This window comes from Pinus tabuliformis, chromosome 6 (genome assembly GCF_031772625.1).
Source record: "Pinus tabuliformis cultivar Carrire ecotype Pingquan chromosome 6, CPIR1, whole genome shotgun sequence".
Classification (NCBI taxonomy): domain Eukaryota; kingdom Viridiplantae; phylum Streptophyta; class Pinopsida; order Pinales; family Pinaceae; genus Pinus; species Pinus tabuliformis.
In genome coordinates this window covers 2,101,393,768-2,101,421,735 of record NC_142292.1, presented here as the reverse complement: position 1 = coordinate 2,101,421,735, position 27,968 = coordinate 2,101,393,768, and the positions used below count along the sequence as shown (strand labels likewise).

General features: G+C 40.1%; 1 protein-coding gene across 1 annotated transcript in view; it reads right to left on the bottom strand.

Moving 5' to 3' along the window:
- The window catches only part of LOC149267645 (dol-P-Man:Man(7)GlcNAc(2)-PP-Dol alpha-1,6-mannosyltransferase-like), a 476,648-nt gene that overhangs the window by 167,417 nt on the left and 281,263 nt on the right, over positions 1-27,968 (bottom strand). Inside the window, exons 11-14 of the mRNA XM_089433784.1 lie at positions 17,513-17,599; positions 17,320-17,387; positions 16,822-16,890; positions 16,632-16,714 (exon numbers count right to left, since the gene is read on the bottom strand). Of these exons, the coding sequence (XP_089289910.1) occupies positions 16,632-16,714; positions 16,822-16,890; positions 17,320-17,387; positions 17,513-17,599 (307 nt within the window). The remainder of the gene's footprint in view (positions 1-16,631; positions 16,715-16,821; positions 16,891-17,319; positions 17,388-17,512; positions 17,600-27,968) is intronic.

The window sequence follows — 27,968 nt, the reverse complement described above, 5'->3', positions numbered from 1 at the left end:
AGCATCCAGAAAGGTTGGACTTGGTCTTGGAGGGTATTGGTCTTGGTCTAAAGGTTTTGGAATTCATCAATTGAAGAATCTATAAGGAAGAGAAGAGATTTTCGGGTTTTCCTCTCAAGTGGAGAGGTTTTGGCCCTAGTTTGCAGCCTATATTAGGTGTTCTTATTCTTATTTTGGTAGTTGTTTGATGGTATATACATATAATAATAAGTAAAGAAGCTAATAAGTAACTTAAAGTAAAAATACATCACAAGGAGTTATCAAGTAAAGAGAAATCACTCTAATCATAGCCCTCTAGATTTCTCAATATGGAATTAGAGCTAAGGTTGGCTAAGGGCATTATGAAGATCTCTACAACATTGAAGAAGTTCCTAAAGAAGTGGTCAACAATAGCAAGTCATCTCAAGAAGGGCATCAAAGAAGAATGAAATCTCCTATTTACTCCTAGGAAGGAATTGACCAAGACAAAGGACGAAGGACTCTTCTCAGCACTCACTAGTACATTTCAAGATGAAAGCATTTGGGTGATTGACAATGGTGCATCAAGGCACATGACTGGTCATCACTAGCAACTCAAAACATTGTCAAAAGGAAAGTCTTGTTACTCTATAGAGCTTGGTGATAATAAGAGCTATCTTGTGAGAGGAATTGGATCAACCTCAATAGAGCTGGAGAATGGAGGCAATATTCATCTCAACAACATTCTATTCATTCTAGGTTTGCATAAGAACTTACTTTCCATTTCAAGTCTAGAAGATAAAGGTGATAGAGTGGCTCTCATTGATGGAAAAGTTGTAGTATGGGGTAAAAACTCAGGATAGAAAATGCTAGAGTAATTGGGATTCGTGAAGGAAGACTTTACAAGTTGCTATCTCCTCTTGCTCAAACTTTGGTTCACATTGAAATCAACTAATGTGAACTTTGGCATAGAAGATTTGGTAATCTCCATTTCAAGATCCTTCCAACTCTAAGTTCAATAGTAGATGGAATCCCCGAACTCAAAAGAAGATCCCGTAGGAGTATGTAAGGGATGTCCATTGGGTAAGAAGACCAAGAGACCATTTGGAAGCAGTCCTTCACGGTCAAAAAGAAATCTTGGATCTTATTCATTTTGATGTCCGTAGTCCTATGACTCCTAAATCTCTTGGAGCTCACCTATATTATGTCACATTTATAGATGATCATTCAAGGAAAACTTGGGTTTACTTAATGAAATCCAAGGATGAAGTATTTACCAAATTTCAAGAATTCAAAGCTGAAGTAGAGAAACTTACAGAAAGAAGAATCAAGATATTAAGATCTGATAATGGAGGAGTCTGGGATTAAGAGGGAGTCGATAGTCCCATATAATTCTGAACAAAATGGAATTGCAAAACAAAAGAATAGATCCATTGAAGAAAGTGTAAAAACAATGTTACATGATCAAGATTTACCAAAGCTTTTGTGGGGTGAAGCTACGAAGATAGTTCTATACATTCAAAATCGAAGTCCCCACAGGTCACTAGATAACAGAATCCTGAAGAAGTATTCACTTGGAAGAAACCAACCATAGATCATCTTTGAATTTTGGTTGTCCTATCTATATTCATATACCTAAGGACAAAAGAAAGAAGTTGGATCCATTAGGCATGAAGGGAACATTCGTTGGCTACAATAACTCTTCTAAGGCCTATAAGATCTACATAAAGGAAGGACATCGAATAGAAGTCAGTTGAGATGTGATATTTGACGAAAGTATTGCATTCAAGAAATCAAAGGATCTCCCTATGGACTCTGATGATGAAGAACTTCCAGTATTTGAAGAAGTTACTAGGGAAGAAGAAGAATCAAATCATGAAGATGAAGGTCCCAGTGAACCTATACAACTTGTGCTTATCCCCAAAACTAGAAAGAGACCCAACTGTTTGAAGTCTACACTACTTGATGCAAAAGGTCATGGAGTAGCTTAAGGCACATTTAGGGAAAGAAAGAAGCCCGAACGATATTCTAGGTATGCAGCCAATATGACAAAACTAATAGAAGAAGAGCCATCCAATTTTGAAGAAGCTGTCAATCATCAAGAATGGAACGATGCCATGAATGAAGAATATCAATCTACAATGAAGAATGGAGTTCAGGAGATCGTACCTAGGCCTGAAGACAAATCTGTGGTAACTTCCAAATGGATCTACAAGATCAAACATGCAGTAGATGGAAGTATTGATAAGTATAAGGAAATATTTGTGGCTAGGGGCTTCTCTCAACAAGAAGGCATCGACTATGAAGGGACATTTGCTCCAACCGCAAGGTATGCAACTATACATTCATTAGTCTCTTTGGAAACATTGATGGGATGGAACTGTTGGACACCTAATCCTCAATCGGTTAGTGTGGAAGCCGAATAGACAAAAAGAAGTCCAAGAGACCTTGGGATGTGAAACCCAACGATCAAACAATGTACTATAAATGTATATCAGTTGTTAATAAAAGATGTACTCTCATGTTTTATCTTTCATATTCTATTGTTGCCCATGTGTGTTTAACATGGTATCAAAGTGGGTGATTGTTGGTCCTGCTCCAATTTGAGCCACTTGTTTTGTGGTCTCTATATACATGTCAATTCTGCCTTTCTCCTAATCAAAATTTATCAGAATTGCCACCTTATAGAGCATTTGACTGTGTGCATACATACCTATTTCATTACTAAATAGATTTCACAGGGTATCTGTCCATTTTCCTTGCCACACACCTATGGATCTGACCTCTCAGCATGAATCTCACTGAGTTCTTTTCCACACCTGTCAAATATGCCTCTAAATTGGTCAAATTTTGCCAGTCCAACAACCTTCTTGATAGCATTAATTAATGCCCTATCTGCTTGACAAAATTGAGCATTTTATTCCTCATTCTGTGCCATATTCCTTCCTGCGCTCTGTGGGCTCTCTGCCATAACCGTTGTCTGCCATTAGCTGCCACCTCTGTCTATCAGGTCTGCTACTTACATACACCAAGCTGTTTCATCTAGTTATCTCTCTGCCATTATAAATTTTCTCAGTCGTAATAATCTGCTCTCTGCGTGATAATGGGTAATGCTTGGTATTCCCATCGAATACCAGCTACCCTACTCAACGTCTCTACGCAGCAACGGCTGAAGAAGAGGTGTCAATCGCTTTCTTCCTGTTCTGCCTATTCTTGAACGTTGCCATTGAAGTCTGTTTGAATAATTTCTTGAACAGCGCTCTTCAAGGTACTATACGCATCGTGCAGCTTCATTTTGCTAGGCACTGTAACGAGTATATATAAGGTTATGGTCGTTCCGAAATCGATGATAATTCCCCCACTGCCATCTGCGTTGAGATCGAAAGTGCCTTGGGGAAGATCAAGCCAGGAGCTGTGGACGCTGATTCCCTCGCGCTGAAGATAATAAAAAGTGGGCCGCGAATCGCTACGAAGGAGGGAAGTGGGTTTGATGCCCCGACCGTGTAAATCTGCCAAGTCTCTGAACAGCAGAGGGCTGGTTTTGGAATCCCCCTTGTGTGAATCCTCCGCCTTCATTATCATGCCCGCAGCCGAACGCTAGGCGGGGCAGGAGAACGCTGTCCCATATTTGTTTAAAGCTGCCATCGAAGCCTCGGAATTGCAATTTTTGCATTCGGAACATTGCAGGTCTTTGCATTGCTCCTGAGGCCAAAGAAAGAGCACAAGTTTCGAAGGTACTGGAATGTATATCATCACAGTCTTGGTTATACAGTTGTTGTTTTAAGTATACTGAACATGTTCAAAGGATTTGATATTCTGAGACCTGATAACAAGTGGAAGCGAGCTTTGGACTGGTGCGCATCGGTTGCCTCCACGCTGGAACGAAGAACGCTGCTTCGATGAATGCGAGTTGAATGTGTTGAATTTGAAACCTGTAGTGCATTGAATGAATATGGTGTAGTGGTGATATATTCGATTTGGGTGTTGACTATGTTCTTTGAAATCCGTATGCGATGGCCATGTTCAAATGATGTTGGCCGTAAATGTTACGTGTTGAATGAGAGACAATGGTATATTTTAAATCATGGAGCTTTTAATAATGAGGAAAAGCATACGTTAAGAAGAGAAGATGAAGATAAATCCAAAGCTATGTTCCATATGCTAGTTGAAATCCTTTGAAAAATGGAAGATTTGGGATTCAGTCCTCTGTAATTGACTGCCGTTATTTCAATCGGCAAAACTACTTGACATGTACTCGACTAGCAACAATATTCAAAATGATTTTGGATTCAATTCTCTGTAACCGATGCTGATATTTCATGCAGCCCTAATTTAATGAAGAAAACTTCTTGACCCGCACTCGACAGGGAGCAATATTTAAAAGCAACTCCACCAGATCGAACCCAGAATCTCATCTCTCAACAGACCAACGTGAACTGACTCTGTTGAAACCAGAATCTCTGGTTTCGTAGATCAGCGCCTTATCCATTGGGCCATGGAAGTTTTATTGTGTTCTATATTTTATGCTTCAGTATGTTTTTAAGTTTGAACTTTGTATTAAAAGAAAAATATATCCAGAACCCTAAAGAGCCTTTCCGGAGACCGGCGACTTATTGCAATCGCCTCAGCAAAATTTAGAAGCTGCAAAATAGCACCCTTTGCAGTCTCAACAAAGCAAGTGTCTTGAATAAAACCTAGTTGCTCAAAGATCTGAACACAAAGGCGCTTCTCACTGCCAAGAAGAACCTGGACATCAATCTTTACAGCCTGATTCCGTTTTTCTAAATTCCTCACAGGCCAGAGGAACAGTCTAATCGAGGTGACTGATTTGTTGGTTCTTTTACTGGTCAAAATTATGTTTCTATGGTCAATGAAACCGTGACTTAATTAATTGCTGCATTGATACACTGTTTATTTAATTGGTGCTTGCTGGTTGCACACTGATCATTTGCTGACATTTATAAAGGATATTGCTGTGTACTGTGAGTGGGTATTACTTTTCTGCATTGAGTAGTAGTTGTGATCAGTTTTTAAGGTGTAAATCTGACATTAAAAAAAAATGGCCAGAATCAATGAAGTATTAGAGTTCCTCAAAACTCTCATATTGTCTACTACTCATGATACATTAAAAATCAGCAAAGTTTCTCTCACAGACATTCAAGTTTGTCTACAAAATGCACAAGAGAAGATGGAATTTTTGCAGCTCGAAACTCAGCTACAACAAGAAGAATTAACACAGAGGAGTCATCATTCTGAACCTATTTCTGTTCAGAACAATGAAACAGACTCCCATAAACAGCAAGACAATATTGTTGAAGTTCGTTCAGATTTAGCACCCAATAAAGCAGCAGTTGTACATGCAGATGCAGAAACTCAATCTACACTTCCCAAGCCCATCATCGGACCTTGGGAACAGCTTGTCCACAACAAGCATAGAACTGGTCTTGGATATGACAAGGACTTGTCCTTTCATATTCCAGACTACTCAAAGCCCATTTAGTTTCAGAGTGCTGGTGTTAGAGTCGGTCTAGTAGCCCTCCATCAGCGATCAAAGCTCTTTGCATTTGCATAAGTAGGTGTCTCATCAGTGTCTTGCATTCCATTAGGCATGCCATAACCCTGATGGAGGAGCTGGTATTTTATTCCCCTCTTGGCACTGATGGATTAGGTTGTTTTAGTCATTAAACTTTTTCAAAGTTGTTTGTCTTGTCTTGAGGTCAAAGTCTTAGGTCTAGGGTTTAGGTCCAGTTTGTTTTCAAGGTCACGTCTCTGAAGGTCAATAAGTGCCCAGCAAGCCAGAGGGATGATTTTCAAAGTGTTTCTTCGAAAAATTTCATCTTGTACAGTTAATTTTCACCTTGGATTTAAAAACCCTGTTTTTAAAGCCAAGGTCATTTCTCAAAATTTTGTAAAAATTGTAAAAATTCAAAATGATTCAAAGGAAAGCATGTAACCCTGGCTCCCTTGTCAAGATCCCTCAGATGCTATCCCTGCAAAAATTATCAAAGAAAAGCATCAAATCAATCAATTTCAGGACAAAAGGAAACCAAAAAAGTCAAGTTTATAAAGTGTCATGGAAAAACATTATAAAGTGGGTTATGACATGAAATTAATTCAAACAAGGCTATAAAAGCCCTAATCTCCCTCCATCAAGCCTCATTGTGCATTCAAGTGATAGAGCAATTGTTTCCAAGAGAGTTTGAGCAAATTGTGTGAGTTGGGAAGGCGCGCAACCCGTTGAACCAGGCGCGCGACCCGTCAGGCGCCCTGTGCCAGTGTTAAGTTATAACGCGCGCGACCCGTTGGGTGAGGCGCGCGACCCATCAGCACTCTCTCTGCCAAAACCGCCAGCAAACTTGCCAAGGAACCATAAATTGCCAAATTTTGCAAGGTAGGCCCTCCATCATAAAAAATTATTGCTTGCTATAGTTCAAGAAGGTCAAGATTGTATTTGTAAAAGTCTCCATTTGCAAGTGAAAGTCACCATTGTGCTTTTGGTTTGAAGTTGTCAAATTGCTAGGGTTTTATATGCTGTTTTGAGGTATCCCATTGTTCTCATTTTTTTTTTCCCATCTCCCATTTCATATTCCTTATCATTCTATGTAAATTTCCCTTCCAAATATGTGAAGAGCCCTAAACCCTACCCCTCTTCCCAAGAAATCAAGAAATTAAACCCTACCCCTCTTCCCAAGAAATCAAAAAATTACACCCTAACCCTACCTCTCATAATGTCCTTGTAAATCAAATTGTATAATGATGTATATGCAATAATTCTTCCCCTAAACTCCATGTTTTATTATTATTCCCGTTTTCCCTTTAAAGTATCCCTCCCCTAACATTTCCCTCGTGCTCCTTGTCCCCTTGAAACAGCATTCTAATCAGCAGTTTACAAAGCAGAAACAGCAGTGTATTTCAGCCACTTTGCTCCTAAAACAATGTCAGAAACCGAAACCAATTATGCGCAAAGTGATGACCATGTGTCAGCTTCAGAGTTTGAGGTACAGAGGAGGCCTCACAAGGGTGGAAAGGGCGGTCATCATAGGAGAGAGGAGCCCACCTCTTTGACCGATTTGTAGGCTTGTCCAATGGCAATATCATGCTTCCGTTATATGTCTTGCTATGAGTTTTGCGAGAGGATCTCTCAGATTCAGCATCACAGGGAGTTGGCTCGCTTATTTGTTTTGCATTTGCATGATGGACATGTGAACCTTGCCGGGGTGGATTTTACATTGACACCCGAGATGATTGCTCAAGCCATAGGGATACCTAATGTCGGAGAGGTGTGGAATAAGCGCAAGATGTTGGACAGTGTTCAGTATGAGCCTTTCATTAGACCTGCATTCATGAGACACTTGACGGGTGTATTTCCCTTCAGATTTCTGAGGAGTGAGTATGCCCCCATGATGAAGCTTATCATGCTCTATTTCACCTGTGAGGACAGATTTTCACAGGTATATTCGTACCATATTCGCCTGTTGATGCATTTCACACGGGTACGGATGATGAACATCCCTGTTTTCTTGTGCCGGAACATTGAGAGGATGGTGCCCTTGATGCAGAGGAAGAGCCCAGCACAGCAGTATAGGAGCCTCTATCATTATGGTTTGATTCAGCTTGTGGTCATACATCAGTTGGCTCAGCAGGGCATCCCATGGGAGGAGTTTATCTCTCGTGAGCTTTTCACAGCACCACCACCACCACATCCTGAGGTTGTTCACGAGGAGGGAGGACCATCACAGCAGCATGACACCCCCGTGACTAGATATGTTAGCTCTTCTCCATTGGTCACTTATCAGAGAGGCCAAAGGGCCTTATTTGCAGCAGCTCGGCGAGTATTTTCTCCACAGCAGGTGGAAGGGGTCTCGCCTTCTTCATCAGCTCAGCGAGTGCTATCTCCACATCAGGTGGAAGGGGCCTCGCCTTCTTCAGCAGCACAGGCAGCACAAAGGGGCAAGCAGCCCATGATCGAGGAGGGAATGACCGGTGATCCCGACATTGATATCATTGATCTTGATACCCGCTCTCCTACCACGGAGCTTCATGAGGTCATTCAGCAAAAGGAGGCCGAGAACCGCTTGTTGCAGCAGAAGTTAGAGAGGGCACAGTGGACGATCACCTATTTAGAGCAGCGCAACAAGCAGTTGGAGGATGAGCAAACTCTTGATGAGTTGTGGAGGATTCGTAGTGACCGCAACTTGAATCGAAGAAGACCCGGTGATTTAGTACCTGTTGAGCGAGAGTCTATGCTTATCCGGCTCAATGCTCATTTGGAGAAGCTGTTGGCCAAGGCCAACCAAGATAAGAAATTGCTTAGAAACATGAAGAATCATTATTGGGCACGGATGCACGTGTGCAAAGCGAAGATGAAAGTGCTCCAAAGGCGGTTGGCCAAAGCACAAAAACGAAGAAAAAGGTCCGACCCCCTCCACATCTTGGTCGAGGCTTCCTTGAAGGAGCATGGCACTAAATAGCTCAGCCCCAGCACAAATTCCAAGAAATTTTGAGCATTTTGGGTCATTTCTGGTCTTTTCAAGCAAAAAACAGGTTTTGTCCCCTCAACGGGTCTCACCCCCCGCGCGACCCTTTCATTTGGCTACTCCGTTCCTGGAAAACTCAGCATTTCTGGATTTGTCATGAAAAGTTACACATGCTCACCCATTGCCAAGAGATTTTATGAAGTTTTGGGCCTCCAGAAAGTCAAAAAACAAGCAAAAAATGACTTTTTGCCACATTTTTGACACACAGAAAGCAGTCTTGGGAGATTGCAATTTTGGAGGAGTAAATGACCACCAAATTCAGAAATTCCACTTGGGTTGGAAAGTAGACATCCAGACCTTTCCAACAAGCCTACTCTTGCCCCATTTGGACACCTGGAAGTGCCCCAAAAGTGCTCTCAAAGGCGCGCGACCCGTTCAAGAATGGCGCGCGACCCATCAGGCAAATTGCTCAGGATTTTAGCCTACAGCTCAGCAAAACGCAGTTTTGACTATGTTTGACTTTTTGGAATTGATTTTTATCCTCCTTGTTGTAAATGATGTAATTTTATGACACTTTTACACTTATGTATCTCTTCTAGAAGATTCATTCATGAGATAGGTGAAAATTAAATGAATGAATTGGTTTCCTAGCTTATAGAAGCAAGTTGTTTTGACTGCCTAGTTTTCAGTGCTTAGTTTAGAATTGGTTGAAACAGCTCCTAGGATAGTGAGCTCAACCCCTAGAGGCAGGGAAAGATGTTAGATGATCTATATTATGTACTCTCTTGCTCATTTTCATGGTTGGACTCTTGAGGGAGAAGCTCTTATTGTATTATTCACTGTATCTCTGCAATTTTTGGCAAAGGAAGACCAGGGTTTTGCAGTCCTTTTTGGGATTCTTGTGGTCACATGTATTGATGGTGTGTTTCTCTTTGTACTTGTAAGTGTGTTATGTGAATCATTTCCTTACTTTTCCTTCTGCAAATTAGGCAAATGAAGTGTTAAAGTAGAATTCATGACTGTCATGCTCTGCTTTTAAGTTTGCTTAATATCAATGTTTTCAACTGTTTAAGGGGAATTCAAGGTTATTGCTTGCTCTCCTTAACTCCTCACCAGTCATTCTCATCCATCCATCTCTATCAAAGGCATCAATACTGTTTCCTACCTCGCCCCAAAGAACCCCCTGCGAAAACTGTGTCCAATCCCCGCACCCGAAATTGCCATTCCCCAATTTTCCACCAAAACTTTAAAAATCCCAAATTTAAACCTCTTGATCAGTTTACTAGCCTAAAATCAGTGTTTTCCTATTGGTCATCTCGCCCATTGAAGATCTTTATTGAGATAGACCGGAGAGAGCCCTCTCCTACCCCGTAGGGCTAGCTACGAGGCTAAGTGGTTTGATGTTGCCTTGGAGTTTACCTTTCTCAGCCTGAGGTGAAATTTCAAGCGTTAACAGCTGGATTCATTCATGACAGTTCACCTGCTCTTCATGACAGTCCATTTCTAGCTGTTCCAGATTCTACTCCTCTTCCACAGCAACAACAACAGATTGTGAAATGCCAACACTGTGACCGAGTTGGCCATTTGAAAGATCATTGTTTTGATCTTCATCCATGTAAGCACTGTCATAAAACCACCCATTCTTCACACAAATGCTTCAGAAATAAACGTCCTGCAAGAACAAAGATTCATCTTGGATGTATCGCTTCTTGGCAATGGGCATCAACAGCCAAGAAAATATTTCAATCACATGTCAGAACTTGTTCCAGAGTATTGAATAATCTTGTAGTTGAGTTTTCTCCATCATCTCACCTTGTATCTGACAGGGGGGGGGAAATGATTGTCATCTACAAGCTTCAAATTCACATCAAGCGAGCCTGAGCCACAACCTGCCACACCAGTTTCAGAGTTGTATCCAGAGACAAAGATGCCCGTGAACATGCCTTCAGTTGGTAATTTGGGACACTTCCTCTAGCAGAAGACTTCAGCTTCTTGCCAGTTTCGGAAGAATTCCAAGAACAAAATTGAGAACACTTCCTCTAGCAGAAGATTTCATCTTCTTGGCAATTTTGGAAGAGCTCCAGGAATTGCATTAAGCATTCCAGAGTTGTTGGTCATCCTTAAACCATCATAGGTTGAGACTTCCCTTTTCAGGTTGAAGTTCTCCCTTTTATGCGGGGTGAGACCTCCCTTTATTGGTTGAAGGTTTCCCTCTTCAAAACAATAGGAACACTTCCTCTAGCAGAAGACTTCAGCGTCTTGCTAGTTTTGGAAGAGTTCTGGGAATTGCACTAAGCATTCCAGTGTTGGTGGTCATCCTTAAACCACCACCCTTTATACCAACATTTTAGAGAGCACATTCAGCCTAGTGCTGTCATGCATTTTTGCACATTTTGTATTACAACTCTCTTCTTGGACTCATACATAACCGTTCAGATTAAGGGGGGAATTTTGGACACCTAATCCTCAATGGGTTAGTGTGGAAGCTGAATAGACAAAAAGAAGTCCAAGAGACCTTGGGATGTGAAACCCAACGATCAAACAATGTACTATAAATGTATATCAGTTGTTAATAAAAGATGTACTCTCATGTTTTATCTTTCATATTCTATTGCTGCCCATGTGTGTTTAGCACATCCACCAAATGGATGTGAAGACCACATTCGTAAATGGCACAATTGATGAGGAAGTCTATATAGAACAAACCTTGGGATTTGAAGTCAAGGAAAGAAATGTATATGTTTTCAGATTAAAGAAGGCACTATATGGCCTCAAGCAAGCACCAAGGGCATGGTATGCTAGGATGGATGCATACTTTCAGAGATTAGGCTTCACAAAGAGTTCTATTGATCCTAACCTTTATATTAAGGTTGTGAAGGGAGAACCGATAATCATTCTTCTATATGTGGATGATCTTCTCTTGACAGGTGTAGAAGGTTGAATTGAAGAATGTAAGAAGCAACTAGCAACAAAATTTGACATGAAGGATCTAGCGCTGATGCACTATTATTTGGGACTGTAAGTCTGGCAAGGACCCGAAGAGATTTATCTAGGGCAAGGAAAGTATGTGATCAAGATGTTGAAGAGGTTTGACATGATAGATTGCAAACCAATGACAACCCCGATGATCAAAAATTTGAAAAGACTAAGGAGTTCGAAATTGAGCCTTGTGGATCCTTCCAAGTATAGATAATTGATTGGTTCACTGATGTACTTGGTGAATACTCGACCATACATGTTTTGTAGTAAATGTTCTTAGTTAATTCCAAGTGGAGTCAAAACATGATCATTGGATAACAACAAAACATATATTGAGATATCTGCAAGGAACCATCACTAGTTCTTGAAATATGATAGGAGGAATGATGTCACTTGATTGGATGTGTAGATTCTGACTCAGGAGGCAATGAGCAAGATGGAAGGATCACTACACGAAGATGTTTTAGTTTGGGACCCTCCATGATCTCATGGATGAGTAGAAAGCAAGATTCAACGACTTATAGTAGTGTTGAGGCTGAGTATATTGCAGCCTGTGAAGTAAGCAGAGAAGCAGTCTAGTTAAGGAAGCTTCTATTCGACCTATTTGAAGGACCTATGGACCCTACAATGATACATTGTGATAACACCAGTTGCATACGATTGTTTAAAGACCCAGTGTTTCATGGAAAGACAAAGCATATCAACAACAAGTATCACTATATTCGGAAGCTAGTACAAGATGGCGTGTTACAACTACAATATATCTCCACCGATGAACAAGTAGTTGACATATTGACAAAATCTCTTCCTAATAAGAAGCTTGTGTATTTGAGAGACAAGCTTGGTTTGGTTGATGTATCCTCACTAGTTGAGAGGGAGAGATAGGCACATCATTCTTGTCTTCACTTTGAAAGACAAAATGGAGGATTGGGTAAGCATCTGGCATCCGATACTCTTTGAGGATGAGGTAGGTCATCCAAGATAAGAGTAGTCGTGGACCGATATTCTTTGAGGACTAGCTATCCAAGATAAGAATAATCCAAAGAAGGTCATACTCTGTGAACACCCAGGTGGGATATCTACCCTAAGAGACAATGATGATGGTGTATATAAATCATTGGTTTTGCCAAGCATTTTGCTCTGATCTTGTGGACAGATAGAGTTGTTAGTCAAGGCCTCGCTATATGACAATGTTGGTTGATATGATGCTAAACATATGGGTTACCAATATGATGCTTATGAGATCTCTTCAGATTGAGAATGTCCACGTACCATTTATGAATACCTCCCTAGCTAAGAGGGAATGTTGAAAAATGTGTAACTAGTTTCGGTCTTCATAAATATGAAATGTACTTTTGATTCTTGTAAATTGTAAAATGAAAGAAAATTATTATTATTGTTTTTGGAGCATGGATTTCTTGCTCAAGGTCTTTTATTTTATAGGTCAAACACCCATTGAGTGCTTCAAGGGTTTGTCCTAGGTTGAGAAGTCAAAAGAGTCATTGTCATAAGTTGAGGACCCCTTCGGCCACATTGTAACTTGTAAAAAAAATATTTTTGTCCTTAAAAGTGTCAAACTACCCTCCAAGATCAAGTCAGTCTGGCAGCTGGCAAGTCGGCCTAATTTGAGGAGCCACATCCACCTTTGAGAAGCCTATATAAAGGAGGAAACTCGACCTCCTTGTAGCACATTCATCTCTCTCTCATTCAAGTAAAGGTAGAAGAAGAAGAAGGCAATGAAGAAGGAAGAGAACAAAGAAGACTTGGTTTTTGGCTATCTCTCTCTCACACGTGTTAAGGAAGGCTAGGGTTTCTGCAACAAATCTAGGGTTTTCCTCTACAAGTTCGATCTTGAAGAAGAGAAGGCAAGAAGGTCAAGCAAAGGTCACAAGAAGCCATCCTCAAGCTCCAGAAGTCAAAGAAAGCAAAGCGAGGTCTAAGGAAGCCCTGGGAGGCTAAAAGAAGCTCACACGTGTGGCACCAACAACTGCAGGAGGGCTGAAAATTTCAAGTCTGCAAAGGAGGCTGAAATTCTGCAAATGGAGGTCGAAATTGTGCTACCGGAAGAGATTTGACTGGGTTTGACTTAGACAAGGAAAGCACATCATCCAAAAAGGTTGGACTTGGTCTTGGAGGGTATTGGTCTTGGTCTAAAGGTTTTGGAATTCGCCAATTGAAGAATCTATAAGGAAAAGGAGATTTGCAGGCTTTCCTCTCAAGTGGAGAGGTTTTGGCCCTGACTTGCAACCTATATTTTGTGTCCTTGTTCTTCTTTTTTTGGTAGTTGTTTGATGATATACAAACATAATATAAGTAAAGAAGCTAATAAGTAACTTAAAGTAAAAATACATCACAAGCAGTTATAAAGTAAAGAGAAATCACTCTAATCATAGCCCTTTAGATTTCTCAACAAGGATAGCTAAGTGATTCAACCCAAATTCATTGTTGGAAAACGACATCTTGCAATGATAGGTGGCAGCCCTTCGACCCAAAGTTTGTCTTCATTAGAGCAGTGTAGGAAGGCATTAGAGGGAAGAAGTCCCAAAGGAGATGAGGAGCAACAGTGGGCAGTCTAGAGTTGTTCACAAACAAAGTTGTGAAAACTCAATAGAGAACCCTATGTGTTGATACATTGATGGACGAATGATCAACAAAGGGGTATATTTATAAGCTGAGTTTAGTGACCTAAAGGAGCAGGACCATTGATAGAGGCAGGGCTGCAGATTGGGAGCAAAAGGACCAACAATTGTGTTCAAGGTACAATCAAAGAGTTGTGATTGTCACTACCTCAGCTAGACAACCAGTGTATTTTGTTCAGGGCAGTTTGGTTGTCATAGTTGTTGAAAAGAAGCCCTAGTTTGTATTCTTGTATCAGTGGATGTATCAGGGCCATTATCCCTGGTACGGGAGCCCTAGACAGTTGTATTATAGCTTGTTGCTATAAAAAAGTTGGGTTGTTAAAAATTGTACAAAATTGTTTGTTTTTGTGCATGTGTTGATTTACTATTGTTTATATTCCGCTGTGCAAAGTAGTTTGTTGTGTTATTTGAATTGTTAATGTCTCTGATTCTAAGACCCTAACCTAGACTCCAATGTCGTGGAAAAACATACAGTGAATTTGGTCAAACTGTCCCAGCTGACCTACGGTCAACCCTAGTCAAACAAATTCGGTCAACATCCATATTTCAGTCCATAAATTTGGTCAACATTTAGTCAAGGATGTCCAAAATATTCACTCCAATAGTTAGCCTATAAACTCAGTGAAAATGTGCAAGAATGAACTCGATCAACTTTGGTCAATGGCAACATCAGATTTGGTCAAACTTCGCATTCCTCCTTTCTATTGACTTCGCACATGTGGATCAGAGATGTTGTTGTTCTTGTGTGATATTCGAATTCTTCCAAGTGTGGAGGTCGAATTGTCTTATTTATACTAGTCAAAAACATGGGTTTGACCAAGGGTCACACCCATTCAAAAGGTGGGTCTGACTTGACTTTTGGGGCCTACATGAAGGCTAGAAATAATACTAATTATTTTTCATATTTAATATCTTCTTTTTGCTAATTTCAAAGGCTCCTTGGCATGCAAGAATACCTCCCAAATGCTACAAAAATCAACAGGTTGGAGCCTCCTTCTAGTTGTTGCTGGAGAATCTCGAAACTTGGAGCTTCTTGTTGATTTAATCCTTAGAACTTATATTAAAAGTGTTCGGTGGTTTTTCTCTCATAAGGGTTTCCACCTAGAAATATCTTGTGTACTGTCTTTGACGTTGTGCATTGTTGAATGGTGTTGTTAACTGTTTAATGTTTACATGATATGATTAAAATTGTTAAAAAGTGTCCAATACTGATTCACGCCTCTTCTCTGTATTGGTGAATATTCCAACAATTGGTATCAGAGCCAAAGGTCTTGAGTTCAAAACACCCCCAACTCGCACTGTGGGGGAGATTGTTGGGCATTGGATAATCTAGTGCTCTCTGTGTGTTTTGCGACATGTTCTTCACTGCCTTTGGAGGATCTGTTAACTCTGGTGATGTGTTTGTTTACTAACAGCTACGGGTTTTGGCGTAATGGCAATCATGATTCCAACAAGGAGGCCCTAATTTTCTTGAGTAATAGAAAGTCAAAGAGAATTTGTTGGGATTCATTTTATGCTGTGTTATGTGATTGATTACCATTTATTTTCCACTGCAAATTTTCATTTAAAGTTAAAATACAATGTATTTATTTTCAGCAGTTATCAGAAAAACAATTTACTGGGTGAAACATTTTTTAGCTATAAAATAAATTTCTAGGAAAATAAATCAGATCTATTAAAAAATTAACAGCATTGGCTGCCATCCAGTTAGTGAGTCAATGGTTAAAAGGATGGTGACAGAATTTTACTTCATCAAGCACACCAGATATAGTTCCCTTCTAATCACTATTTTGAAGATCTTATCTTGTGACTACAAAAAGCTTGTTTTTCTAATACTTTTAGCTTTTTGTATTTGAACAAGCATGTAAAATGACCATTATGGGAGAGTGTTAGAAATAATGGCCATGTTTAGAACTTAGATATACTGATAACAACTTATGCATATAATAAAGTATTACTAAACAAAGTGATATAAGAATGAGTTACTTAATGTGCTCTTCCACTACTATGTAATGAGATATTGCATTCTCTAACAAAACAAGTATGAATCCACCCTTTCTCATTCTTATGTGTATTCCTGTCCATACTTGTGTGTGTAAAACTCACAAAATTCAACAATGAACCAATGAAAATTGGTCAAACACATCAAACCTTAAACAAACGTCAGGTTTTGGTAAAACTTGTTGAGTCTTTGTGCATTTGACAAGATTTGACCGAGTTTCGAACAAATGAGCAGAATTGGCATATTTCATAAGCATGTTGAATAGGCTGACAAGACTTGTAACTGACTAACAAGTTACACCATTAAGATTTTAACTAACAAGTTACCATGTCCTGATGAACCCTATTAAAAGATTTGCACCTGTGCTCTCATGAGTATAAATTTTGCCATATAATCGGGTTACAAGAGAAGATTTCTTAAGATAGGCAAACAAAGTATCAATGAAATTTCAATGAAGCACACAAAGGTGATCTGGTGAATAAATTGTGTTCCATAGGAACTGGTTCAAAGATTGACATCTGTATCTCTAACATTGTCAGGTTTCTTATCACATCAAACATGCCGATGACCTCTTACCTTTATGATGCAGAGCATCTAGTGCATAGCCAGCCGGATAGTTTGCATATGATGCAGCACTCATTATTGCAGAGAACCCTAAACTGAAGTGCCCAGTCAAACAATATGTCAGAATCCTGAAAATGCAAATTTTTTTTTTCAAGTTAAAGCTTACATATATCATAATCAGAGGATTAATCAGGTTTCCAACCTTGCAAAGAGCGAGCATATCATGCCAATGTATGCCCACTTCCAGATTGCTTTCTTCCTATTGTTGTAACTGCAAAACAAAACATTTGAACTCATCTAAGTCTGTTTATATCCTGCTCATGCAGTTCTTAATTCCTAAATATATTCCTCATGAAGAAACTTCTAAACTGGAAGCATACACCATATTTGCTCACAGTGAATATGTCAGAATAAGGAAAAAAGTGAAATTTTCAACTCTAGAAATGAGAATGCAATTCAATATTCTCCAATGTCCATTATGTTTAATATTTGCAATAGAGGCAGCCCAAATTCAATTTCAATATTCAGTAGAAATATTGAAGCTTGTAATTACTGGAACACAGTATCTGTAAAACTAATAAAACTTCCAGAAGGCATATCCAAGCAAAGGGAAAGGCAAGACTCCATTGCTCTATAGAATTATTAAGATGGCTTTGGGACACGTAAATTGATTTATTTTCAAAAGAAACGCGAAGTATACATTCTTGTAGCTGCAATCGCTGCAGAGAGGTTGAGCAAGGGCATTGCCAAAATTATAAACCGGAGCTCCTGAACCATTTAAAAACAAGGAAACCAATCATATCATATGCAAATATTTCACATGAAAAGGTATTTCACAACTTAAATTTGAACTAAACACCAAGGAAAACATTTTTGACTTGGGTTAGACATACCTTGTGTGGAAGTTTGGAGTAAAGTACAATAAAAGCAAAGACAGGTAACATGTACTCTCGTATCCTTCTCTCAAGGATTACACCTAGCTGTCATTAGCAACAAAGGTACCACAATTGTTACAAGTTATCTCATTTCCGATGTAAAACATCAAACTTTGTCAGAAAATGGAATGAATAACAGATCTACATAAACAGTTTCCAAGCCTGTTGATAGAAGGATGAATCCAATTCCCTGAATACATGTCTTTTTCTAGCATACATACTTTAGAAGTTTAGCCAGAACCAGGTGCAACAAGGAATGGAAAAAGATTTAATACAGAGTAACAATCCCATTCCAAGACCAAGACTAATGCTGTTGATGCAAGGCCAATCCCTGAAGCAAACATCAAGTACCCGGGAAGAATAAGTCACATGGTTCTGATGAGTTAGTAATAACGGCAGGTGAATGGAAAAGCATCTTATTTGTGCAAATACCCACCTGCATATCAGATACCATCCCAATACAACAAACACTATTCGATGTATCCTGTAATCCAGCAGCTAGGAAACATGACATGTACCCTAGCAACTACATCTCCATATCTCACACATTGGACACAAGTTTGACACATAATTAAACATGATATGTGTCAAGCTTGTGTCTGACGAGTTCCCTAGTAATCCTCGAGGTGTCAGACATGCAGAGGACCAAAACAAAGTTAGAGAAAGCAACTTTCCATTCTTTACTTTTCACTTCCAGCTACAGGAAAACACTCTAATATTGTGCAGGTGAGGGGGAAAAACAGATTTGAAGTGATTCAGGTGATTCAAAGGAATTCTGACTTCCTAGAGTTGTCATTTTTCCAACAGCAGCGTTTCCTTTGACTTCCTAGAGTTGTCATTTTTCCAACAGCAGCGTTCTTCATACATATTTCTATAACAAAATCCAGCACCTACAAAGTGTAAAGTTGCAAACACTAAGTACTTTCTTTCTGTAACTTAGCAAGGCTACCCACTTCCACCTCAATAGCTCTTCCTCTCCCCTTAGGTTGGCTCTACTCCAATACAAGGGGGTTATCCCTAAGTAGGATTACTGCGGCCATGGAGCAGAGGTTCCAGGTAATGTTTAAAGAGTAAACCTTATAGAAACAAGTAGTTATAGAGTGGTGAAAATATGAATGGTTTGAGAACAATTAGGGTCATGGAAACCCCAAGACTGGTGCTTACCATATCTTGGGCAAAATGGAGATAAAGAACAACACTTTAAAGAGGGCTTTTCTGTGAATAATTAAGGGGAAAAGGGCTGCAAATAGAATGCCGCCATCAGCCTTCATAATGCTAGAAATAACTATAGAGATAACTCTTTGAGAGCCCCATCAATGCCATGCTTCAACAGGTTGATTAATTCACTACTGCAATCTTCACAAATAATGATTAATTCACTACTGCAATCTTCACAAATAAATACAGGAACTGAGAATTAATACACACACACAAAATTTATTGACAACGGTGTTTTTGGACAAATTGTCCCTGGAAAAACCCCAATTTGGGGAATACTAGTTCTGCAAATGAGAGTTTATATTATTAATAAATCTTCAGTAATTTGAGAATTACAACAACGGCTTGCCTCTCACTAGCAAAGCTCTGGAAAACAATTTTCTCTGCTGGAAAAATCAACTAGAAATACAAGTTCCCTTTTGCAAAATTAATTTGGCCTCCCTCTGCTTATTCACACCTCCTGCTGCTCACACTAGTGACTGGAAATGCGCATTGTTGGCTCTAGGAAATTCTTTTAGCCTCTGGAACTTTGTTCCGACAATTACAATGCCTATTGAAACACATTGAGGCCACTTGCACTTCCTCCAGTAGTTAACTCTAGCACTGGAAATTGAACTATAGCCTGTGTAACTTGCATTGTGTAAATTGGAAATGTGCACTAGCTAAATCAGCCTCCCTCTTGCAAAATAATTTGACCTCCTTTCCTCCTCGGAATGGCTGGAAAATCTGTGGAGAATTTCTCCAGAAATTCTCTTCCCAAACTCTCTGTTGAAACCCCACTGCTGGTGTCTCCCTCTGTGCCCTTGCTATCACTACCAATCGCACTCACTGAGTATCTATGTGTGTTCTCCAAAGCCCCATCGACTTGCTCTTATAATCTCTCGTTGGGCAATCAACGACCATGATCTAATCACAATCGATGGCTAACATCATCCTGCCTCCATCAAGTGACTTTTCTGGAAGTCTTTAGAGCGAAATAGATTTACTTCAATTAATCCGATTTAAATAACCAATTTTCCTCAGTTAGACTTGGGAAAATAATTAATCTAATTAAGACATTCTTATGTATAATTTTTTGGTTATTGGAGAAAATGTGTTCCTTAGCCTCATAAACACAATAGAGACTAGAAAACATTTTCGCTGCCACCAAAAACTAACACTCCCTCTTAGTGAGGAAGGTGATCTCGACTACTCCCATCTTATCCCTGAAGTAGACAAACTTTGCCTTATCCAGGGCCTTCGTGAGAATATCCGCAATTTGTTGATCTATGGGAACATATTGTAGCCGAACTAATCCACACTGTACACAATCTTTGATGAAGTGGTATCGGATGTCGATATGCTTTGATTTATCATGAAAGACTAGATTCTCAAACAGAATGATGCAACTCTAATTATCACAACAGATACTGGTTGAATCTAACAATTAACCAAACAATCCCACTAGTAACTTTCGAAGCCAAATAGTTTCGCATGTGGCCACGCTTGCTGCCATGTATTTTTCGTCTGCAAAACTCAGTACCACGAGCTTCTGCCTCCTATTGCACCAAGAGACAACCCTTAATCCAACACTGAAGCAACACCCTGAGGTGCTTTTCTGATCCACTGAACCTCCTATTACAACACAATCTAGCAGGCCCTAGGGAGGGAAACCCTATAGGACAAAGAGCTAGACCAAGTGATAACAATGGAACTATGACCCACTATCACCACAGTCAAAATCCCTTGCTCTTTATAGACTTTCACCTTTATATATGATCACCTTTGATTGATGTTCTAGGGTTTATGGTATTAGGTGATGAGGTAGGACCTCTCAAGGGAGATACAATGTGATGATAAGAGGCTTTGAAAGGTATTTCGCATTGTTAAATTTTGGTATGTTCTATGCTTAGAGCGATTTACTTCAATTTTCTTATTAGCTCAATATCAATATCCAGATGCACATCAGCATGATAGTAAAATACAGATAGAACATAAACATAAACATTAGAAGACAAGCCAAGACAAGAGGACACAAAAATTGGCAATTAGGGCCAAATCCATGTGTGTCATCTTATTTATGGCAACTGATATTTTTATTGGATCCGTCTCATCGAGAGGTATAGGATTGATCTAAAGATCATCCAATTCTGATAAGTATTTATGAAGTTATGAATTTATTTATGTTATGGACAAATTGTTAAGTCGGCCAGCATCTTACGTAGGCTCAGAAGCCCAATAGACGTGTCTATTCATCATCTACGTTTTTAGTATAAATAAGTGTGGACTTGAAGTCATTTACACACACTCTTCATGTGATCTCCTCCTCACCACGTCTTGGGTTTTTGGTGAAGGAGAGACACACAAGAAGATACATTGGATGATGCCCTAGCTTATATGTGGATGATGCCCTAGCAATATATGCACAATCATTCATACGATATAAGGGAAAGAATACAGCGTGGATGGAAATACTAGTATATACGCAACAATATATATACGTTGTCATGCACAGCATGGCCACGCAGTCATATACGCAATATCTCTCTCTCTCTCTCTCTCTCTCTCTCTCTATATATATATATATATATATATATATATATATATATATATATATATATATATATATATATAGATACGCATTCAACCGCAGTAAGGAAAGGAACACAGCGTGGATGGAACGCAGTCATATACGCTGTCAGCTGCAGTAAGGGAAGGAACACAACATGGATGGAACGCAGTCATATATGCAATATATATATGTTGTCAGCCGCAGTAAGTAATGAAGACATAACGTGATAACTGCAGTCCATCATGGTTATGAAGAACGCTGGTCATATAGACAGTGATACGCTGGACACTTATATGCTGGTCATATCCATACACAATCATGGACTCTTGTTATACGCAGTTAACAAGATCATACGTTGTTCAAACCTAATACGCAGCCCTGATTCACACAGCAAATAATGGGACTGCGTGGAGGATTCTGGAACTATAGCCTAGCTGCTTTGCTAGGCTGCAAGCCATAGTAAGCAGCTAAGGCTGATATAAAGAAGGATAGCAAGGGCATCATGATGTATGGGCATAATGATGTATGAGATCATGAGCAGCATGATGGTATGAGCATGGGCAATATAATGATGCATGATGATATAAGCATGGGCAGCATGATGATGAATGAGATCATGAACATGGGCAGCATCATGATGAATGAAATCATGAGCATGAGCAGCATAATGATGCATGAGCATGGGCAGTATCATGATAGATGAGATCATGGGCTACATGATGCATAGGCAGCATGATGTATGAGATCATGGACAACATGATGCATGGGCAACATAATGATGCATGATGATATAAGCATGGGCAACATGATGATGAATGAGATCATGAACATGGGTAGCATCATGATGAATGAGATCATGAGCATGAGCAGCATAATGATGCATGAGTATGGGCAGCATTATGATAGATGAGATCATGGGCAACATGATGCATGGGCAGCATGATGTATGAGATCATGGACAGCATGATGTATGGGCAGCAATGAGCATAGTGATCATGAGCAGCATGATGGTGCTACACGGTAAGGTGCAGCAAATGGACGAGATGCAGCACTATGATAGGTGAGGAAGTCACCTTAGAGAATCAGTTGAAGCAATATGTCTTCAACTGATCTCTGTAGATATCAAAAGTCAAAGTGTTGACTTCTATTGTAAATGTACTATCTCTCTCACTTTCTCTACTGAACTTTGAAGAACATAAAAGAAGAATTGATCAAGGGTTTCCCCACATTGTCGAGTTTGTCCCTGGCTAGCACCACATCTCGTGTCCTCTTGTCTTGGCTTGTCTTCTGCGAATTATACTTATGTTCTATCTGCAGTTTACTTTAATGCTGATGTGATTGCTAACTGTGAAAATTTAAATAAATTTCTCTAGCATAGAACATACTTATAATTAACATGGTATCGGAGCGGAGGTGTAGACAATGCCCAAGCAAGAGTGAAAGAGCAATCACCAAAAACAATTAGGACAAGACAAAAGGATCAATGGGTTCCTCATAATTCACCCAGGGTGAAGTCGAAGCAAAGAATGTTATCAGAATGGCGCAGTAGAAGGTTCTGATGGCCTACGTAAAGATCACTTCATTGGGAAGTTCAGATCTAAGGGTGGAAGGAAAGACAGATGCCTTGGTTACAATAAGTTCAGCCATTATGAGAAGGAGTGTCTGAATGGCAAAGACACTTCTCTTGATGAAGATAAACAAATCATTCCAGGGTCAAGGGAATGACAGGTAATACAGTTCATCAAGGAGAAATGGTCGACTCTTCAAAGAAAGCAAGGAACCCTAGGCACTTCATCGGATAAATAATCATGGGATTATACTTGGAGCTGATACCAACTATCCCAGAAAGGGTGTAGGGAATGTTACCCCTCAATTGAATGACGGTAACTTGATTCATTTACAGAATCTCTTTTATGTACCTAACCGCAAGAAGAACCTAGTGTCCATTTCAGCAATGGAAGTCAAAGGTTCAGGGTGGCACTCATCAATGGAAAGGTATGTGTTTGAAAATAGATTTTTCTCAAATGTTTTTGAGTTCAGGGTTGTATCAAGTTGCAGGAAGTCCACTAGGGACCATGTCCATTGACACAGCACTGGAGGTCTGTGAGTCAAATGGTGACAGGGATGCCTAAATTCAAAAAGAGCATGAAGGTACATGTTTGAGATGTACCAAAGGAAAATCTTAAAAGGGGACCATTCCCCTCATGCCACAGGTCCACAGGTTTGGAACAACATGAGGAGTTTGAGATTCATGATCGGGAATCTCATGTATGCAGGTGGTAGAAAGCCCTCTATGGCTTGAAGCAAAACACCTTGGGCACAGTATGAGAGGATCAACAGCTGTCTGATGAAGCTGAGATTCACTAGGAGTGAAATCGATCCAAACCATCCAAAGGTTGTGGATGACAAACCTCTCATACCGGCACCTATGTCTGACAGGTGCAAACCCTCTCATTTGTAGAAGACAGAGGGAGTTGGATTTCGAATGTGGAAAGATAAACTGCAAGCTTGTGACTACCTCGAGGATCTTAACTTTCAGAAGTTATATGGTAGTGATGTCGGACCAGATTTGGGAAATACCTCTGAGTTTCATAAACTCATTCGCGTTGATGTTCTTGGTGAACCTCCGTCCGGACATATGTTTTGCAGTTAGTATGGTGAGCTCATATTTGGTTGAGCTTCACTAGGTTGGTGCCTAGAATCTTCTGAGATATCTTCAAGGAACAATCTCTCATGGCTTGAGATACACTGCCTGGAATATTTCAAATGCTGAGTGGGTAGGCAGTGTGGAGGATCACTAGAGCACTTCTCAGTGCTAGTTCTCCTTGGGATCTGCTTCGATATCTTGGATAAGCAAGAAGCAGAAGTCGATGGCTTTGAGCACTGCCGAGGCAGAGTATATTGTCGCTAGCATGGCTACCTAAGAAGCAATCTGGTTATGAAAGCTCTTCAGTGAGCTATTTGGATACCACTATGTAGCAAGATGATTAGTTCTCCTATGAGGTCTGGATGATGTGTTCTCCATGACGATTATGTAGCAGGATGATTAGTTCCCCTGTGAGGTCTAGATGATGTGTTCTCCATGACGATTATGTAGCAGGATGATTAGTTCTCCTGTGAGGTCTGGATGATGTGTTCTCCATGGCGATTATGTAGTAGGATGATTAGCTCTCCTGTGAGGCCTGGATGATGTGTTCTCCATGGCGATTATGTAGCAAGATGATTAGTTCTCCTGTGAGGACAGGATTGATTAAGTTCTCCTATCGAGGCATCCTACCCATGCAGTGTGGGACTCATAGGAAGTACCTCTCATCTGATCAATGAGCAGGGAAATGAGGATAGGGACCATAGTAGTACCAATGGATGCATCGTTGTATCTATCGTACTCCCTATGCTAGGATGACCTTCATTGATCTAGGATCAATGATACTGGTCTGGGACCAGTTGTAGGAGTTGTACCTACTATGACGCTGACTTCAGGTCAGTTGAGACTGGTCTGGGAGCAGTGGTACATACTCTGAGACTGACTTCTGGTCAGTGTAGGACTGGTCTGGGACCAGTGAGAGTGGTACATACTATGACGCTGACTTCAGGTCGATTGAGACTGGTCTAGGACCAGTGGTACACACTCTGAGACTAATGATACTGGTCTGGGACCAGTGGTAGGAGCGGTACCCACTATGATGCTGACTTTGGGTAGATTGAGACTGGTCTGGGACCAATGGTACGCACTCTGAAACTGACTTCGGGTCAGTGGAGAATGGTATGAGACATTCTCGATCAATTCTTCTTCTTCATATTTCAGTAGAGCTAGGTTGAGCAGAGCAGCGCTAGCAAAGCCAGCAGAGCTGAGCAGAGCAGAGCAGAGCCAACAGAGCTGAGCAAAGCAGAGTAGAGCCAAAAGAGCCAAAAGAGCCAATAGAGCTGAGCAGAGCAGAACAGAGCCAGCAGAGCAGAGCAGAGCCAGTAGAGCTGAGCAGAGCAGAGCCAGTAGAGCTGAGCAGAGCAGTGCAGGGCACTGATGGTAGAGATAGTACAGTCAGACATATGGATCAACGGATGGAGTTCTCCCTAGTTGAGAGGGAGTGTTAAATTGGCAACTAGGGGCAAACTCCATGTGGGTCATCTTATTTATGGTAGTTGATATTTTTATTGGATCCCTCTCATCGAGAGGTATAGGATTGATCTAAAGATCATCTGATTCCGATAAGTATTTATGAAGTTATGAATTTATTTATGTTATGGACAAATTGTTAAGTCGGCCAACATCTTACGTACGCTCAGAAGCCCAATAGACGTGTCTATTCATCATCTACGTTTTTAGTATAAATAAGTGTGGACTTGAAGTCATTTACACACACTCTTCATGTGATCTCCTCCTCACCACGTCTTGGGTTTTTGGTGAAGGAGAGACACACAAGAAGATACATTGGATGATGCCCTAGCTTATACGTGGATGATGCCCTAGCAATATATGCACAAACATTCATACGATATAAGGGAAGGAATACAGCGTGGATGGAAATACCAGGGTCCAGTATAGACACAACAATATATATACGCTGTCATGCATAGCATGGCCACGCAGTCATATACGCAATATATATATATATATATATATATATATATATATATATATATATATATATATATATATATATATATATATATATATACGCAGTCATCTGCAGTAAGGAAAGGAACACAGCGTGGATGGAACGCAGTCATATATGCAATAATATGATATAAGGGAAGGAATACAGCGTGGAGGAAATACTAGTATATACGCAACAATATATGTACGCTATCATGCACATCATGGCCACGCAGTGACATACACAATATATATATATATACGTAGTCAGCCGCAGTAAGGAAAGGAACACAATGTGGATGGAATGCAGTCATATACGCAATATATATATATGCTGTCAGCCGCAGTAAGGGAAGGAACACAGCATGGATGGAACGCAGTCATATATGCAATATAAATATGTTGTCATCCGCAGTAAGTAATGAAGACATAACGTGATAATTGCAGTCCAACATGGTTATGAAGAACGTTGGTCATATAGACAGTGATACGCTGGACACTCATACATTGGTCATATCCATACATAGTCATGGACTCCTCTTATATGCAGTCAACAGGATCATATGTTGTTCAAACCTAATATGCAACCTTGATTCACACAACAAACCCTATATGCAGCAAATAATGGGACTGCGTGGAGGATTCTGGAACTATAGCCTAGCTACTTTGCTAGGCTGCAAGCCATAGCAAGCAGCTAAGGCTTATATATAGAGGGATAGCAAGGGCAACATGATGTATGGGCATAATGATGCATGAGATCATGAGCAGCATGATGTATGGGCAACATTATGACTAGCATGATGATATGAGCATGGGCAGTATAATGATGCATGATGATATAAGCATGGGCAGCATGATGATGAATGAGATCATGAACATGGGAAGCATCATGATGAATGAGATCATGAGCATGAGCAACATAATGATGCATGAGCATGGGCAGCATCATGATAGATGAGATCATGGGCAACATGATGTATGAGATCGTGGACAACATGATGCATGGGTAGCGTGATGTATGAGATCATGGACAGCATGATGTATGGGCAACATAGTGATCATGAGCAGCATGATGATGCATGATGGTGCTACATGGTAAGGTGCAACAAATGGACGAGATGCAACACTATGATAGGTGAAGAAGTCACCTTAGAGAATCAGTGGAAGCAACAAGTCTTCAACTGATCTTTATAGATATCAAAAGTCAAAGTGTTGACTTCTATTGTAAATGTACTATCTCTCTCAATTTCTTTGCTGAACTTTGAAGAACATAAAAGAAGAATTGATCAAGGGTTTCCCCACATTGTGGGGTTTGTCCCTGGCTAGCACCACATCTTGTGTCCTCTTGTCTTGGCTTGTCTTCTGCGAATTATATTTATGTTCTATCTGCAGTTTACTTTAATGCTGATGTGATTGCTAACTATAACAATTTAAATAAATTTCTCTAGCATAGAACATACCTAAACTTAACAAGATGTGGCACTATCCAGGGACAAACCCAAATGTGGGGAAACCCTTGTTCAATTCTTCTTATATTCTCCAATAGTTCAGCAGTGAGAGAGAGTACAAATATACAAAACTGATATTTATGATAGCAGTAGAAAGTCTATCATTCTGCTAATGATGACAGTTCAAAGATGCAGCCCTGAATTCTCATGATAGTCTTCAATCAGTCATTAAGAGTATTGTAGCATATCCTTTAAGTTCATCAATCTAGTAGCCCTTGTTGCAACATATTAGCACTGAGGTTTGCTGCATTATAGGTTATGGCAAATCCTGTAGCAGTAGTTCCACCACACAGTCAGGAGACAACTCTTCTTAGGACTATAGTATACCTTGGAGATCCTTCTCTCATGCTACACTGCCTTCTAAAAGTGTTGTCCACCCTTGACAACCCTTAACTCAACCTATAGCTGTGTGCTAAGGCCTGTGGCCTAGCACAACATCTAGCTGTAGCTCCAGCCCAAATTATATTGAAATGGTAGCATTTTCTTCCTAAAGATCTTAGCCTAGCTGTCTACTCTTAGCAGCACCCAAGCGCATAACCTATT